The 18014-nt window shown below is 40.8% G+C and overlaps 1 protein-coding gene across 1 annotated transcript in view; it reads left to right on the top strand.

The window, feature by feature from the left end:
- Window positions 1-18014, top strand: part of Piwil3 (piwi like RNA-mediated gene silencing 3) — a 74854-nt gene that overhangs the window by 46491 nt on the left and 10349 nt on the right. Inside the window, exons 7-18 of the mRNA XM_071613454.1 lie at window positions 1350-1596; window positions 2921-3029; window positions 3470-3541; window positions 4567-4692; window positions 5248-5459; window positions 6009-6130; window positions 7030-7110; window positions 8069-8254; window positions 10381-10492; window positions 13038-13164; window positions 14465-14508; window positions 15303-15487. Coding sequence (XP_071469555.1) covers window positions 1350-1596; window positions 2921-3029; window positions 3470-3541; window positions 4567-4692; window positions 5248-5459; window positions 6009-6130; window positions 7030-7110; window positions 8069-8254; window positions 10381-10492; window positions 13038-13164; window positions 14465-14508; window positions 15303-15487 — 1623 coding nt within the window. The remainder of the gene's footprint in view (window positions 1-1349; window positions 1597-2920; window positions 3030-3469; window positions 3542-4566; window positions 4693-5247; window positions 5460-6008; window positions 6131-7029; window positions 7111-8068; window positions 8255-10380; window positions 10493-13037; window positions 13165-14464; window positions 14509-15302; window positions 15488-18014) is intronic.

The raw sequence follows: 18014 nt of genomic DNA, 5'->3' as shown, positions 1-18014 counted from the left end.
GTGAGTTTCAGGGTGAGGGCCAAAGGGCCAGGGGAGAGGATGCCTGGGTGCAGGGCCAACTCGGGGTGCAGCAGCTCAAGTGTATGTGTCGGGTACATTAGGGGTACAGAGGATGTTGTGCTATGCCAATGTGTGGTGAGTGGGAAGAACCGGTACTGACTTGTCCATTGGGACTGAACCCAGAGGCACTTGACCACTGAACCACATCCCTAGTCCTTTTTTTTTTTTTTTTTTTTTTGAGACAGGGTATTGCTCAATTGCGTAGGGCCTCACTAAATTGCTGAGACTGGCTTTGAACTTGAGATTCTCCAGCCTCAGCCTCCCGAGTCACCAGGATTACAAACTGGGCCACCAAGCCAGGTTTGATTCTTCAATTTCCAGCAGTGTTTTAGCAGGTTCTCTGTCACTTCTCTGCCAACTCTGGAGCAATCCGTCTCATTGGTGTGATTGGAAAACGTGTGTAGTTAGTTACCCCGTGCCTCATTTTTTAACCTAATTAATCGCTTTTGTTTTTTGTTTTAAATTGCCAGGAGACTTTCCAATGATATCTGTTACAATCATGTTCTTTCAGGGCTTTTCTCCTTCAGGGTCAACGCCCTCAGGACCACAATGCCTGGCAGGGGCAGGGGCAGGGGCACAATGCCTGGCAGGGCCAGGAACACCATGCCTGGCAGAGCCAGGAGGAGGGCCGATCAGCCTATCCCCCAACGTGAGGCACCTGGAGCTGCTGCAGTGAGTGCTGTAAAGTTAATTGTTTCTTTTATGCTAGAGATCCCTGCTGGAGGTGAAAAGAATTTAAAAGCCCAGGTTCTACCACTATAGTCCAGTATAGAGTTCTTTTCTGTTAAGTGAGAACTGATAGATTCTAAGAAAAGTCAGATTTCTTGGCTGAGGGGATGCAGAGCTCTCTGCTGTTTCCTTGCCTGGTTTTTACCACATGCAAATGGATTTTTCCTTTCAACCCAGAGTGATCACAAAGGTTTCTAAATTTCTTGACTTGAGCCCAGGACACCTCTTTGGAAACGACTTGGAAACAAGCATCTTCATTAAAGTCCTCAACCACCTGAACCAGATAGAATTTGCAGTCTTGTTTAACACTTGATATCCCTGCTATGTGGATATGTTCTGTGTTCTTTTAGTGCATATCAACTTTGCACTGGTGAAGGAGAACCCTACCCCTATTGATGGAGTCCAGCTTGGTGACCTCTAGTGGGACTGGGTACTGCTTGGCATTGGCAAGACACATCTGAACCTGCCCATTCTGTGTTATTCCTCTCCTCTTCTGCTGCCCTCAAGCCTCACCATCTCCTCTCTAGTCCTAATTTCAAGTCTTTGACATTGACTCCCAGGTCATTGAGACAGAGCATTGACCTCAATGTCAATGACCTCCTAACTTTGTCTCCTCAACCAGGAGCATCAAAACCCCTGGTCTCAGCCCCTGAGGCCCTAGGCACTAGCTTGGCTTTCATCGGGGATCCTTCAGCAGTCCTTGATCCCAGGAATCCCTCCGGCAACTCCCCTGTCAGCTACTCAAGGCAGCTGGGTATTGCTCATCTAAAGCATTTGCATTCAAATGAGATTCCTCCTGTTCAGCAGGTAATCTCCCCAACAGTCCCGCCTTCACCACCCACTTCCTGCTGCAGAACTGTCTCCGTTCTGACCCCCAGTTCTTCTCTTTTCTCTCTCTCCTCCTGCTGGGCTCTCCTCAGGGCTCTACTGAGACTGCTCTTAGGCTCCATGGTGCCCTCTGCCTCCCCTAATCCGCAGATTGTTTCTGTCCTGCCTGCACGTGCCCTCCTTGATGAACTCCCTCTAGCCACCATACACACCATTGTTCTCCTCCTCCAGCACTGCCACCCCTCTAAACTGTTCTTGGCTGGCTTCTCCTCCTTGCTCCCATGACATGCCCTGGGTCCTCTTCTCTCTTCCATTTAGACTCACTCCCTTGCGATATTAGCCAGTGTCATGGCTTGAAATGTCTGGTATGTGGACAGTCCTCATATCTAGATCTCCAGCCAGAACCTCTCCTGCACTGCCCGACGATCCTCACAGATGTTCATGGACACACCACACTCCCAATTTCCCCGACCAAACATGTCATTCCCACCTCATTCAAAGGCGTTCCGTTCATCCATTTGTGCAGGCCAACATCTTTGGGTTCATCCTAGACTCTATGGCAAACCTGTCCCATAGACCACCAGGGAATACTGTCTCTCACTCCCACCCAAAGCCAGGAATGGAAGCCTATCTAGTATCCACCAGCTTCTCAGCACCTGGATCCCTCCCTCTGGTCCCAGTTGTCCGCAACCCTCCCTGGACACTGCAGTGGCCTAACTGGTCTTCCTGCCTCTGCCCTTGTCTTTCACTTGATCTATTCCTAACAAGGAACCAGGCAAACCAGGTCCTGTAGCTCTTGTGCCCAACACCCTGGAAAGGCTCCCATTTTCAAGGTGAAAGGCAAGTTCCTTCAAATGGCCTCCCTTTTTTTTTTTTTAATCCCACTGTCTTCTCATCCTGTGTCTCACCTTTCCAGCCACACTGGATCCTCGTTCTTCTTGAACATTTCTACCTGTGCACCCCAGAAATTTTGCCCTCCCGCCTCTATTTATGGCCCGTGGGACTTGGCTCATTCACTCACCTTCTTCAAGTCTGATCCCATGTCAGTGTCCCCTGAGGTTCCTCATTGCTCCCCATGAGTTGGAGCAGACTTTGCCCTCCCACCCAGCTTCCCAGAACCCCCATTCTGTTTTGCTCTGCATTTTTTCATTTTCTTAGCTGCAAGGTGCAACAGAAGTTATTTTTTCAAAATTTACTTTTTACTGGAATGTAAGCTTTTCCAAGGGAGAGGCTTTCTTTGGGTCCCGAGCATATATCATCTGGGCAACACTGCTTTTTATTTCTATCTCCTAAAATCCTGCAGGCCCCTCAGGCTGCTGCGTGGCAGCGTGGCCCCTACCCACCACGAGAGGAGGTCCAAGCAGCTGCACATGGGCAGCCAAGAGGTGCAGAAGGAGGGGTCCAGGCTCCAGGTGAGATGAGGGAAGGAGAGTGTGTGAGGGGCAGGGGAGGATTGTCAGGGGAAGGTGCACACACCAACAGAAAGCTCCAGTATTCCCATGATGCTTGGCAGGATGGGGAGCATGGGCAGCTTATAACTATCTCCCTTCCTGCAGTGAATTATTTGACTGTCGGTGTTTTATTTGCCTCACATTTGAAAAGCTAATGAAAAAGAAGCAGAGAACATTATTCATGAGCCAATTCAATATTGTTCTCAAGGTTAGATAATATATTTATAGAGATAACCCTAAGTTAGCCAGGAGTTCTGGGAACATGATTCTTTTGTCTGTTTATGACAATACACACATAAATGTACCAAAATAAAATTTTTTAAAAAAATAAAATAAAATAAATTGCTGTGTTGAGAAGGTTGAGCAGCTCTTTAACCACTGGGTGTTTTCCTGCCTTTCAGCATCCTTGCAGGTGACAGGTTTCGTCATTATACAGGTGAGCCCTCAGGCTCAGCTGTCGTCATTTGCCAAGGGTGTGGCTAATGCAATCAAACTTCAGACCCCATTCTCTGCCTCGCTTCTTATAGCCAAATAACTTGTGATAGGCTAAACCTATGAACATTAAATAAGAAACAGAAAAATGTTTTAATATACAAAATCCAGAACCAAGAAAGTGAAGTTTGAATACATCACATTAAAACACACTTGTATCCCCCATCACAGTTCTGCAGGTGTGACTAAATATCATGTATAAAGTATGTGGTGTGTAGCAAATGCCAATAATTGATAACTGCTGCTTTCTTCCACTGAAAATGAATTTGATTGCTGGATGTGTCAGGAGCTAGTTCTAAATTCTATACATAAAATATAGTGAATAGTCATTCTCCTGTAGAAATAGACTCTTAATACTGTGTAAGAGCACCATAAACTAAGAATAATAGTTTTCAGAAGTAACATTTCAGAAGTAAAACACTTTGGTCATCCAAACTATGGACTCTTGGCCATTCAAGGAAACAGGATTTACAGATATCTTTCACAATGCACTATTCCCACTTTCATTCAAATCTTGCCTATGTGGAATATTTAAATAAATCCTAGAAGGTAATGAAATAGGCTGAGGTCCTTTCCAGTTTCTCTACATAGAAATGTCAGTCCCTCCATACTAAAAGGGAATTGCCTGGATGGATAGATAGATAGATGGATAGATATTTTTTTTTTCACTTCATTCATTCATTCATTCGACACTTTCTGCTGCCCACTAGAGGGCAGCACATAGTGCCAGGAGCTGAGCTATGAAGCTCTGCCACCAGAAATCAGGGTATTTTCCAAATCTTGTGAGGGTGAACAAATCGTGTAACAGGAATAAATCAAGTGCCAATAAAAGAGATTATTGGGAAACTTTCTTAGTAAACTTCTTGCAACCTGTTCATGAAATGACGTTTGGATCTTCAGTGGCATCATTTGAAACCTTGATTGTTTTGCTTGATAGTTGGGGTTACATTGTTCTTTTCCCTTTTTGCTGTATAAATTTGCAGCCTTTGCATGTATTCATATGTAGGAGAACCTCAACTGGAAGCTGGACTGCAGGCATTATCTGTGAGGCCTAAGAGGCGTGCTGGAGTTTTTCAAGATCTTGTGGTGAATACCAGGCAGAACTTGGAGCATGTTAGACTCTCAAAAACAGGTGTGTTGGCCTATGACCATTACATTTTATGGAGCTGTTCATTTTAAGCTCTTGATTACCAATACTGTGTGTTTAAGAGATTCTGCACAGCTTCACACCATCACTCTACGTAGACATATTTCACTCGGGCTGCCACTCGCCTTTCATTCAATTTTGCAGAAATGACAATTCATTGTAGAGTTTGGGTAGACTGCTTATCTTTCCTTAAAAGCCCATAAAATAGAATGACTCAGTTCTTTGGCTGTCCTGAGCTTTAAAAAAATTACAATTGTTATCTATAGTGGCTTATTTTTCCTTTTGGTAGCTGTAGAGATTTAGTTTGGGGTTTGATTTATATAATATTTTAATCTTAAAGTTAAAACTCTCTAAATTTATATTTACATCAGTTCTCACCAAATTGACAGGCACTCTGGAAATCAGGTGTGTACAAATGTTTGTTTACTCTTTATCTCCGTGATTGACCTAAGTTTGTTTCCGAATATCATAGTGTCCAGACTATTTGGGGTCAAATCAGTCACTTTGTCCCATTTTTGACATGCGCATTATTTTTTTCAGGTTCAGAAGGTAAAGCGGTAAAACTTGTAACAAACCATTTCCGATTGACATGTCCCCAGTTGATTGCATATAAGTACAACGTTGACTTCAAACCAGATGTAGACGATACAAATCTGCGTTCACAGTTACTTTTTCAACATGAAAGAGTTTTTGGAATAAGCCATATATTTGATGGAAACTCTTTATTGTTATCTCAAAGGCTACCAAATCAGGTTAAGTAATATCTGACGTTTTCTTTTCTTTCTCTTGCATTTACACTTTGCTATCACAAAACTGTTTCTGTACAAGAGCGTGTAGAGAAGTTCTGAGGATCTCTTGCCCACAGGACTTGTAACTAACTTGCGTGTCACATTTGATCAATATGAATGATCAATAATGCTTCTGATGTTAGTGCTTAAGGGGAATTTAAATGGAATTGAAGCACAATGTGGCTGGAAAATACTGATTAAAAAATTTTTTTCATTTACTCTCAAACTTTAGCAAAAAAAAAATGTTTGGATAAGGACATATTTTCCTTTTATGCATTTTCATGATCTTCTTTGAACTTCATCACCAATAAATTTTGATATTAGTTAACCAAATAAATTATTTATAGGAGCTTAAGTTAAAAATTCTAAAGCTTGGCTTTTGTGAACCGTGTTTTCTACACACAGGCATCATAGTGGAGTGTTGGATATCTAAGGGTCATGTTGGCTTGTTATTCAATGAAACTCTTCTTTCTTGAAAGAACGTCTGGAACTTTTTTGTTTTCTACTCCTTAGGAGATAGAATTTGTCAGCTATACCCTAAGCCGTAGCATTGTGAAGATCACACTCCAGCTTTCCAAGGAACTGCCGCCCAACCACCCTGACTGCGTGCGCTATTACAACGTTCTCTTCAGAAGGTGTGTTAGCAAGATTGAGTTCCCATGAGCTGCGCTCATGGTTCACTTAGGCATCAGTGCTGGTGAACAGAGCTGTGTGCTTCTCACACTTTGTGAATTGACGGCCTTCATGTATTGAAGTGGTGAGAAGTCTTGGGGAAGAAGTGACACTGGGACAAGCTCTGGGGCTCATCTCCAACACTCATTCTCCCTGCCGACATCCATTTCCGGTGTTTGGTACCTGCCAGAGTTATCAGATGCATAATGGGTGTTTTTATCTGGAGCACCTGCTTGCCCCTTCTTCTGGAGTCACTATGTTGACCAGATGTTCAGAATTACAAAACTATGTGTCCCAAGTTTTAAGACGTTTAAGTTCAGTTCTGGGAATGAAGGACAGTCTGCTGAGATTTGTATAATTTATCTTTTAAAAAGAGCCAGAAAAATTGAAGTTACATGAGCCTTTATATCTTCCCTGGGAGCATTGGCACATGTAGCTCTGGAGGCTGAGGCAGGAGGACTGTGAGTTCAAAGCCAGCCTCAGCACTTTAGAGAGGCCCTGTCCCTAAATAAAATATTAAAAAGGGCTGGGGATGTGGTTCGGTGGCTAAGCACCCCTGGGTTCAATCCCTGCTATCAAAAATGTATAATATATATATATATATATATATAATTTGGTGTGTGTGTGTATATATATAACCAATATATATTTTTTGTATTTATATACACATATTTTTGAGATATATATGCATGTGTGAGAATATGAATATATAATCTTCATGTAATTTATTATCGGGTGCTTTGTCTTAATTGATAATAGAACCAAAACCATTGGCAGACTGTTTTCCTAATGTATCTTACGTGTGACCAAATGCTTAGTAACATTCACTCTTTTCAATAAATTCTATTGTTTCAACTTCTAGAACTCTGAGGCAGATGAATTTGAAACAAATCGGCCGCCACTATTATGACTACAGGAAGAAATGTGTTATGTTGGACCATGGGTTTGTATAAAGTAGAAAATACAATGTTCTATAGACTTAATATATTGTTTTTAGAAAGTTGCTCTATTTGAACTGGTATGATTTTAAAGTGATATACCCTTTAAATTGTACCACCCACCCACCATGATCAACTAAAGTTCAATTTAGTGTAAATTAAAAAGAAAAATTAACCTTAAAAAACCCAGCATGATGCTCTGCCACTGAGGCTTATTTTAAAATGAACATTTTTTTTCTCTTCTCCCTCTCTACCTCCCTAACCTGGGGTCAGGGGGACAGGTTTACTCTTGGTCCCCATCCAGTTATCTGTCCTTAAGTGTATACCCACTACAGGAGTGAAGAATTTCAGACTTGGGGATGGCACCGGAAGAGCTAAGAAATGATTATCTCCCAAAATAACAAGTGAAGTAGGACCAGGAACACCTGGAATTGCCTCTGTCAAAACCCTCTGGTCCCTATGATGGGCAGAATCGGTCTCTGGGACAGGAGCCCCCTGTGTTTCTCCTTTCCTAGCAAAGCAATTAAACTTTTGGTTTTATTAGAAAAGGGGGGGGGGTAGGAACCTAGTATGAAAAACATAAACCTAAAAGTATTCAGTTATTGTATAAACAATACAGGAAGCCTAAATCAATTAAAAATTGAGTGATAAATGCCTGAAATTTAGTAGCAATTATATATTATATGCATCTCTATTGTTGGGATATGTGTGTATATAAATTTATTTTAAAAGTTAGAGATGATGCATTAAGCCTGTATGTAGTAATAACAATTAACAAAAAGATGTGCTACTTATAAGTCATCTTTATTTGAAGGTCCTTGGAAAGATCAATTATTGCTAAAATTAAGGGATCAAAACCAGTTGACTTGTACCTATTTTAGACCCAGAGCTCAGGCCTTGAACACTTTGCTTCCTGCGCAGAGGCTGACCATCATACTCTCATGCAGTTTCTTGTGCCTGCAGGTTGGAAGTCTTGCCTGGTTATATTACTTCCATTCTTCCATATGAAAACAGCCTTACTCTGTGTGCCGACCTGAGCCATAAACTACTCCGATTGGAAACTGCTTATGATTTAATAATGAGACTAAAGGAGAACAATGAATTTGCCAAAATCAAAGAAGAATTAGTTGGGTCAATTGTTTTTACAAGGTAAGTCTACTTTTTAAACAAATTTATATAATCATCAATTTGATTACTCTCTTCACCCCACACACAAGATGTTCCTGTTCTTCTTGAATCACTGAAGGTGGACATTTAGGACTAGAAATAGCATGAAAATCATAAGAACCATCTGCTGCTCTTCCCATCTGGTTACAGCCTGGGAGAGTGTCTCTAGGCTCTTGTTGTCCCTCAGTCCCTGACGCCCATTCATTGGGTCTGCTTGCCCAGAGCAGCATGTTTTTTTCTGCATTTCTTCCCTTTTATTTTTTTGGGTGAATGATAAGCTAGTTTAAAAATTAGCTCTTACATATAATCCATTGGCTACATTTTATTGGAAGGAAGTTTTTATCTTAATTTTCCTTCTACACAGAAGTATTAACTTGATAAGACAGTGGAAAGCAGTCTTAAAAAGAAAGCTAGAGAACTCGAATTTCCCAACTGCAACCTTATTAAAAAGTGACAATAATTGAGACAGGGTGATACTGGCACAAATATAGACCCGCAGACCACTGTTACAGAGCTGACTCCAGAAGCCGGCCCTCACCCTTGCAGTTTCTTATTTTTACAGGGATGTCAAGTTAATTCAACAAGAGGGAAAAGCCTTCTCAGTTATATGCTGGGGTGACTGGATATCCACCTGACCCCTCACACAATGCACAAAGTTTACCCAAATTTAATTCAAGAACTAACTCAAAATAGACCATGTGTACACGTATATAAGAGCTAGTAGGAGTAAATTTTGAGTTTGGATTAGGCAAACTCTTCTTGGATAGGACATCAAGAGCACAGAGATAAAGAACATTATAGGTAGATTGGACTTCAAGTTAACAAATTTTATTCTAAGTACATTGTCAAAAAAGTGAAAGGACAACTGACAGACAAGGAGAAAATACATGCAAGTCACATGTATTAGAAGTAGTAGTATCTAGAATATATAAAGGACACAACCCAACAAGGAAGCCCACCAATTTTTTAAAAAATGGACACATCATCGGAGTAGACCTTTCTACGGAGACCTTTCTCCAAAGCAGATATTCTGGCCAGTGAGCACATGAGAGAATGCTCAACATCATCAGCCAGTGAGACTCAAAATAAGGTACTACTTCACATCCATGATGGTGGCTAATATTAAAGCAGATATCAACAACTTGGTAAGGATCTGGGAAATGTAGAACCAACTTTCTACATTGAGGTAGAAATGTAAAATAATATAATTTCTTTGTAAAATGTCATTTGAGGAAGTGTCAGACTAAAGATGGCATACCACATGACCCAGAAACCCCACTCCTAGTTATAAACCTAAGGGAACTGAAAACTTTTATCTGCCAAAATTCATACTTGCATGTTCATAACATAATTCATAATAACCCAACTATAAACAAACAACCCTAAGGCCCCTCAACTGGTGTATGAATAAACAAAATGTTTATCCATCCAACTGAAAATGTGTGTATTTGTGCATATATATATTGTGTGTGTGTGTGTGTATATATATATATATAAAAAATATAATTTTGCAACCCAGGGCCTCACCCATGCTAGGCAAGTGCTCTAGCACTGAGCTACAGTCCCAGCCCTTTGTTTTCCTTTGTGACAGGGTCTTGCTAAGTTTCCCAGGCTGGCCTGGAACCTGCCATCCTCCTGACTCAGCCTTTCTAGTAACTGGGATTATAGGCACAGGCCACTGCTTCTGATTCCAGTAGAATATTATTTGGAAATTTAAAAAAAAAATCAATTACCAACACTTTCTACAGCCTAAATGAACCTTGAAAACATTAAGCTAAGTGAAAGCCAGGAAAGATTACATGCTGTACAGAGGCAGGAAGTTGATTTTTGGCTGCCTTAGGGCTGGGAGACTAGGGTGGAAATGAATGGTTGCTTATGGTTATGATGCTCTTTCTGGGGAGGTAGAAATATACTAAGATTGTTGATTGTACGACTCTGCAGATACAATGAAAACCATTGGCTCATTCACTTAAATGGGTGAGTTGTACAGTATGTGAATCAAATCTTGTTAGTATTGATATATCCTACAATTACTTGGAGGATTAAAAATACTTTCGTGTGCAATGACTAAGTCAGGAATACCCTCTTACGTTGTGGTTCCGCCACAGATACAACAACAGAACCTACAGGGTGGATGCTATCGATTGGAATCAGACTCCCAGAGATACATTTCCAAAATCAGATGGTGGCCAAATCACCTATGTGCAATACTACAAAGAGGTAGGAAATCTTATTTTAAAAATTTTGAATCTTAAAATTTTTCAAACTTAGTAGAATCAACTTCTCAGAAGTCTTACTTAGGAACCTTAGATATACAGTATTAACATACTCCCCTTTGGGGACTAGGGCTGCCTTATCTATTATCCATGTGTTCAAGTGCCTGTGTAGAGGGCAAAGTGGCATCATTAGACAGCTCTAGCAGGGCCACTCTGTCAGCCTTAGAAGTGGCTAGAGTAGTTTTCAACATGTAGATGGACTATTGGATAAAAATAAAATATGGTCAGTCTTCAGATAGAAAAAGGTGCTTGTCTAGAAGTCTCAACTCTGTAGTACTTGGTGCAAAAAGAATAAAAATGATCAATTACACTTGATGTGATGTCTCAGTGATGTGCTAAGGCACATCATGGGTTCCACAATTTCAAATGTGAGTGTTCACAAAGAAATAAGTAAACTTAGTAAACCAGGGAGCACCAGTTGATACAATCGACTTTCTAGTTTGGGCAGATGAAGAATGATCATTTAAAGAATGCCAGATACTTGTAGCAACTAGAAACAAGTTGCAGATGGATGATAAAGAAAAGCTTATATTTGTATATAAGAACCCAAAATATAGCCATGTGGAGCCATTGATAATGACTGCACTCTGGTGGGTGTCCAAGGGAACAATAGTACCCTGGAGTGAATGCCACCCTCAGCCTTGTGTCTTCCATCCAAAAGCAGTTAGTGCCTCAATCGCCTCTTGGCTGTGCATGCTAGGACAGTGGAGCCTCCTGATCTTGAGGAACTTGGGTTCTCACAGCAGGCAGATAAGAAAAAACTATTCTGATCCTCTTACATATATGGGGCCTCTCTCATGGCTACGTAGATTGAGTGGACATGGAAGCTCCTGAGAAGCTGAAATGTGCATGTCATAAGGGAGTGGGCTGTGTGCAGATCAGGGAGAAGAAAATGAAGGGGACAGCGAAGGCCCCTTTTTCACGGTGTTTCCCTATCTCAGAGCTGGTGTGTTCTCTGGAGAATTAAGGTGGTTCACAGAGGGAGCTGTGTCAACAGGGCTGGGGCTGCACCCTTATTGGAGGGTGAGGTAGGGGACGCCTTGTATAGAATTTTGAGCCCTGGGAAAACTTGAAGATTACTGAGATCAAATGGTAATATGTAGATGGATCAAGTGATCTGGGGTTGGTTTGTTTTTATTTTTTGTTTTTTTGATTTTTTTTGGGGGGGCGGTGGGGGGGGGGTTGGTATTTTGTTGTGGCCCTGGGATTGAACCTGGGTCCTTGAGCATGCTAAGCAAGCACTGTACCACGGAGCCCCATCCCCAGCTCAAGTGATCTGTTTTTAAATACTATTTCATCTATATATACAGAGAGAGCACAGGCAGTGTCTAGGTAAAAATGGAGGCAAGGAATCCAGCGAGGAGTTTATTAAAGGGACTCAACGGAAATGGTGGTGTGCTGGCTTGGAGAGGTGAATAGGAATGGGCAGGACTTGTGGATGGTGTGGATCTTATGGGTGCCAGAAAAAGGAGAGAAAATGGGTGGATGATGGCATCATCCTCTGGGATGGGGGAGCCTGGAAGAAGCTGGATTGGGTGGGCTGGAGGTATGAGAGGCTCTGATGGAGTGGCAAACTGCAAAATCGGTGAACTCCAAACCATGAGAAAGTTCTAGGACAGGGACACAGGTAAATCCCAGGTGCGTTTTAAATAACTACAGGCCTCTTTAAGGAAAAGACATCTCTCTTCTCTATCAATGTCTTAAGCTAGCCTCCTAGTTTCAATTCTTAAGAATAGTCACAAAAGCTGAATTTGAGGTTGTCTTCTTCGGAGTGTGGGAACTTTCTTGAAATTCCCAGGTGCTTGAGAAACACCTGATGCCAGAATCCATGTGACAGATTGTCATCAGCCAGGACCTTGCTGATAAGTGATGTGGAAGGCTCTAGCAGGATTGCTTTTTTTTTTTTTTTTTTAGGAGGAAAGGCACCACACTATTTGAGAATTGCAGCATCAGTGTAAGAAGTTGTTTGTGACATCTGGTTTTTAAAATGTCTTTTCCTCCTGGAAACAGGAACTATGAGCTTAGGGGAGAAGACTGAGAAGAAATGTTGGATGTAGAAATTTTTAAAGGGGGTCAGGATTTGCCCTTCCCCATTAGTGTGAGTCGTCTTAAAAGTTCTTGGTGTCTGTTCGGAGTTTTCAAGGCAAGGTCAGTGATCACTGTATACTCCTAAGTCTCTCAGCCATCGCTGTGTATAAGGGTAGAGAACAGTACAGTGACCTCAATGTGATGCTTTGTGGGAGCCCGACTCTCTCTCTGCCACGTCTGCTTATAGGAACCATAGCAACGTGGTCCCTGGGACATCAACATTAAGAAAACTTAAAAAGTCCTCTTCATGCTTTCTTAACAGCTAAGGGAAAAGTAATCACCAGCACACCTCCAGGCACCATGTGATCAAAAACACGTGCTTTTGTATCTCTTTATGTCAGGTTTTCTATGTCTTTTTTTTTCTGATAGTCACACCCGTCTTCCTTGCTTCTCTTGAGCAGAAATACAATGAATATATCACTGACTTCAAACAGCCACTCTTGGTCAGCCAAGGAAGATGGAAAAAGGGCCGGAGGCTCATGCCACGTTCACCTATACGTCTGGTCCCTCAGCTGTGCTACCTGACAGGTAATGCTGACTGATGGAGTCTCTGTGGAAGACAACCCAAGTCTTTAAAAGTCAGATTTAGCTGGTGCCGTGGTGCGCACCTATAATCCCAGCAGCACAGGCCAAGGCAGGAGGGTGGCAAATCTGAGGCCAGTTGAGGCAACTTAGTGAAACCCTCCCTAAAAACAAAAAGGGTAGGGATGTAGCTCAGTGGTCGAGCACTTGCCCAGTTCAGTCTCTGAATTTTTAATACCAGAGAAAAAGTCACTGATTGAATTATGATGTAGAAATAGTCTTTTTGCAGAAGCCTATGACCCAGAATTGCAACCCCTAAGTTGGTCAGGTGTGGTTCCCACTACCTCCACTACCTAGGTCTTCTCTAATATAAATTTATTCTTGCTTGTGTAGCTGTATTTTAATCTTTTTTTAAAGGTCTAACAGGTACCATACAAAGAGGATCTTCAATAATGAGAGAATTGTCTGCAAAAATGAGACCAGGTCCCATGAACAGGTCAAGGGTATTGAAGGAGTTCAGGGACTCTCTACAAGTGTAAGTGCTAATTTTCTGACTGTGCTTGTGCTTGAGTGTCGTGTGCACTGAGTTTGAGCTCTGTGTGTATATCCCTTGACATCTCAGATTGTTAAAAAATGACTATTGCAGAAAAAAAATGCTATTCTTTGGGGGAGAGGGGGAGCAATTCCAGTTTTTCTGATTGGGCAATGTTGGAGGACCAAGATACAGGAATAATGAAAGGGGCTCTAAATTGCCTATGGAAATGTGAGTCCAGGGGCAAGATTATTTCAAAGTTCTATCTGCAGTATTGTTAAGTTCCAGCTGCTTGCCCCTTGCTTGACCAATTAAGTTGACAGCTAAGGAGTTGAGGCAAGGCAAATGACTTTATTCAAAGAGTGGCTCAGTGAGAAGAAAGAGGGAATTCTCTGCCCAAAGCCCTTCCTCTTAGGAAGCTGATCTCGGGGGGCTTATGTTAGTGATTGACGGGTGTTCCCAGACAGTCAGGCGTCCTGCAGCAGGAAGGCTGAATAATGGATATCCAAATCGTGATGTTTTCCAGTTTCTAAAATCTCAACTCCCACCATGAACAGAAACGCCTCCACTGCTGAATTTCAATATTTCAACCCTGAGAACAGGCAGTAATGGATTCAAGGAAAATGGTCCTGATTTGCATATATCTAATTGCCATTGCTTATTTTCCTTGATCTGATCACAATGGGAATATTTATATTTTCAGAGACCAGAATGCACAAAGAGAACTTAGTCGCTGGAGTTTTGTGCTTGACCCAGACTTTTTGTCTATCTCAGGAAGAACTTTGAAAGAAGAAAGAATCTTCCAACATAAAGATTCGGTAAGATGAATTGTCAGGATTTGCATGTCATGGTGGAGTCAAATAGAGTAATACACAAAGGAACCAACTCAGCCATGTTTATAGCTATGCCTGTTGCTCTTCTCAGTACACCTATTCTTTCAGTGAGATGACAGGAAACACTGCATAAAGATATGTGTGAAGCACTTGGCTATAGTGAGCTCTCTCATCTCTTTATCTAAATCTGTGGACATTTGCTCCTGGCAGTTGGAAGACTGATCTTCCAAGTATATTCTTAAGGACCAGATACATAGAATCGAAATGATGCAGAGGAACCTGTAATAAAGGAAAAGACTGAAGTTTTAATAGTATTAGAGCAAAGAAGGATTAATGAATCCGGCAGCACTCGGAACCAGAAGAGGTTCAGAGTTTCATGGCAGCAGTGTGGGCAGTGAGCTGCCACAGGCTGATGTAGAAGTACAATGAAAACGATATATTTGACTGGAGTCGAAAGACCCTACATAGATGGTGGTTGGCAGTTTCTGGTTGGTAAATTTCCTAGTTTCATTTTACTTTTTACATTAGGTCTCCACGTACCTCTGAGGAAACTGAGATCCTGGAATCATCTTAGTCTAATGAACTCTCAACTAAAACTTCATGACACCCAAGATAGAATCCAAGTTCTGCTAATCTAGATCTTAAATATGTGATCCACACATTATTTAAGCTAAGAATTGACAGATTTCAATAGAAATTGCACAGATATACAATGGAAATGCCCTTGGATAATGTTGATGTCGAAAAAAAGTGATTTATGTCTTATCATTCTTTTCTAGTTTGAGGCTGATCCACCAGCAGACTGGTTAAAAGGATCAAAAAGTACATCCTTACTTAGAGCGGTGTCACTGAAACATTGGGTGATACTTCATACTAGGAACTGTGTTTCTGAGGCCAAGATCTTAGAGGAGAATCTAAACTCGGTCACCCCTGCCATGGGCATTACATTAGAAAAAGCAAAAATGTAAGTAGAGTGGCAATTTCCAATTTAGAAATCGGTTGTTAACAATCTGAAAGTAGAGTCTCTGAGATATCAACTGGGAGGAATCATTTTCTTTATCAAAACTCTGAAACCCTGTAAGTAAATGTTAATTTCTTATAGTCAACAAACACTAGAACAGACTTTTGTGACATGCTTTGTGGCTGTTAGGATACATGTTGAGGAAGGCATGGGAATGAGCAACTTGGTGTGAATGGATGGGGAATACTTTTTAAATTTGTTTACTTATACATGACAGGAGAATGTATTTTGGCAGAATATACATACATAGAGTTTAACTTATTCTATTTAGGATCCTACTCTTGTGGTTGTACACGAGGTGAAGTTACACTGGTCATGTATACAAATACAAGGCTAGCAAAGTGAGGACTGATTAAATTGTACTGTCTTCCCCCACCCACCCCTTTGTTTGCTTTTGTCTAATCAAATGGGTTATTGTTATTCCCCTCCCCAGCCTCCTTTGTTTGGGTTAGCATCCACAAAGCAGAGAGAACATTCAGCTTTTGGTTTGGGGGATTGGCTTATTTCACTTAGCATGATAGTCTCCAGTTCTGGATGGGGACTGTTGAGAACTAGGTCCCACTGGATGCAGTGGCACAGCATGTAATCCTTGTGGGCAGGAAGCTGAGGCAGGAGACTCACAAGTTCAAAGTCAGCCTCAGAAACTTAGTGAGCCTCTGAGCAACTTAGCAAGATCCTGTCTCTAAATAAAATATAAAAAGGGCTGGGCCTGTGGCTCAGGGGTTTAATGCCCCTGGGTTCAATCCCCAGTACAAAAAAAAGAACAACAAGGGGCTGGGGTTGTGGCTCATTGTTAGTTCTTGTCTTGCATGTATGGGGCACTGGGTTTGATCCTCAGCACCACATAAAAATATATAGATGAAATAAAGGTATTGTATCCATCTACAACTTAAAAAAAGTTTTTAAAAAGAACCAAGGTCCCAATCATGTTTCTAAAAATTGAACTTATTTTTAAATGGTTTAATCTTTTTGTAGCAATTTTGGGTTCACAGAAAAATGGAGAATGTATGGAGACTTCCCATGTACTCCCTACCTCCTCCATTATCAATATCTCCCACTAAAGCAGTGCATTTAAAATAATTGAAACTATATTAATAAACCTATATTAATCCATTACAATTGCTCAATCTATAGTTTACATTGTACAAAATCAAGAATGAAATTCATTCTATGGATTTGGACAAATGTATGTGACATGTATCCACCATTACAATACCAAGCAGAGTAGTCTCAACTAATTTTTTTCCACTATGTCCATAGTTCTCACTTTTCCAGAATTTCATACAGTTGAAGCATATAGTATGTAGATTTTTCAGATTAGCTTCTTTCAGTTAGTAATAATGTACTTAAAGTTCTTCTTTTTATGGCTTGATAGCTCATGTCTTTTTAGTGCTAAATGTTATTATGTTGTCTAGATGTAACACAGTTTTTTTTCATTCCCCTACTGAAGGACATCTTGTTTTCTTCCAAGGTTTGACAGTTATGCATAAAGCTGCTCTAAATATTTATGTGCCAGTTTTTGTGTGGACACAAGTGTTTAACAACTTTGGATAGATACCAGGAAACACAATTACTGGATCATATCATAAAAAAGTGTTAGTTTTTAACAAAGCACCAACTGTTTTCCAAAGTGTCTGTACCTTTTGCATTCCCCTTGGCAATGATCAGAGTTCCTACTGCTCCAATTTCTCACCAGCATTTGGTGTTACAGGTGTTCTGGGATCAGGTGATTCTAGGGTGACATTGACTCTGTTGTTTATATTTGCATTTTCTCAATAGCATAATATGGAGCATCTTTTCACATGCTTATTTGTTATATCTTTCCATATTTATCTTCCTTGGTGAGGTCTTATATGTTTGGCTCATTTTAAAATCAGCTTGTTTTCTTATTGGTGAATTGTAAGAGTGCTTGGTATATTTGAGATAACAGCTCTTAGTTAGATGTCTTTTGCAAATATTTTGTTTTAATCTGTGGCTTGTCTTCTCATCTCTTGACAGTTTCCTTCACAAGGCACAAGTTTTTAATTTTAATGAAGTCTTACTAATCTATTTCTTTTTTTTCATGAATTTTGCCCTTGATGTTGTATCAAGTTGTTGTCATAACCAAAGTCATGGAAATTTTCTCCTATAAAACTTTAGGAGTTTTTAATTTTGAGGTTGTACATTTAGGTCTGTGATCCATTTTTGCATTAGTTTTGGGAAGGGTGTAAGGTCTGTGTCTAGACTGATTTTCTTTCTGGCACATGGATGTCTATTTGTTCCAGGATCATCTGTTGAAAAGATTCCTTATTGTGTTGGTTTTGTTCCTCTGTCTGATTATTGACCTGAGTCTATTTCTGGCTATATAATTTCCATTGACCAATTTGTCTATGCCGTCCCCAAAACCACACACTGTCTTCATTACTGTAGGTTTCTATTAAGTCTTGATGTTGGATAGGTCATTCCTCCACCTTTGTTCTTTTTCAATATT

This window comes from Marmota flaviventris, chromosome 1 (genome assembly GCF_047511675.1).
Source record: "Marmota flaviventris isolate mMarFla1 chromosome 1, mMarFla1.hap1, whole genome shotgun sequence".
NCBI lineage: Eukaryota > Metazoa > Chordata > Mammalia > Rodentia > Sciuridae > Marmota > Marmota flaviventris.
This window is presented reverse-complemented; position numbering and strand designations above follow the sequence as displayed.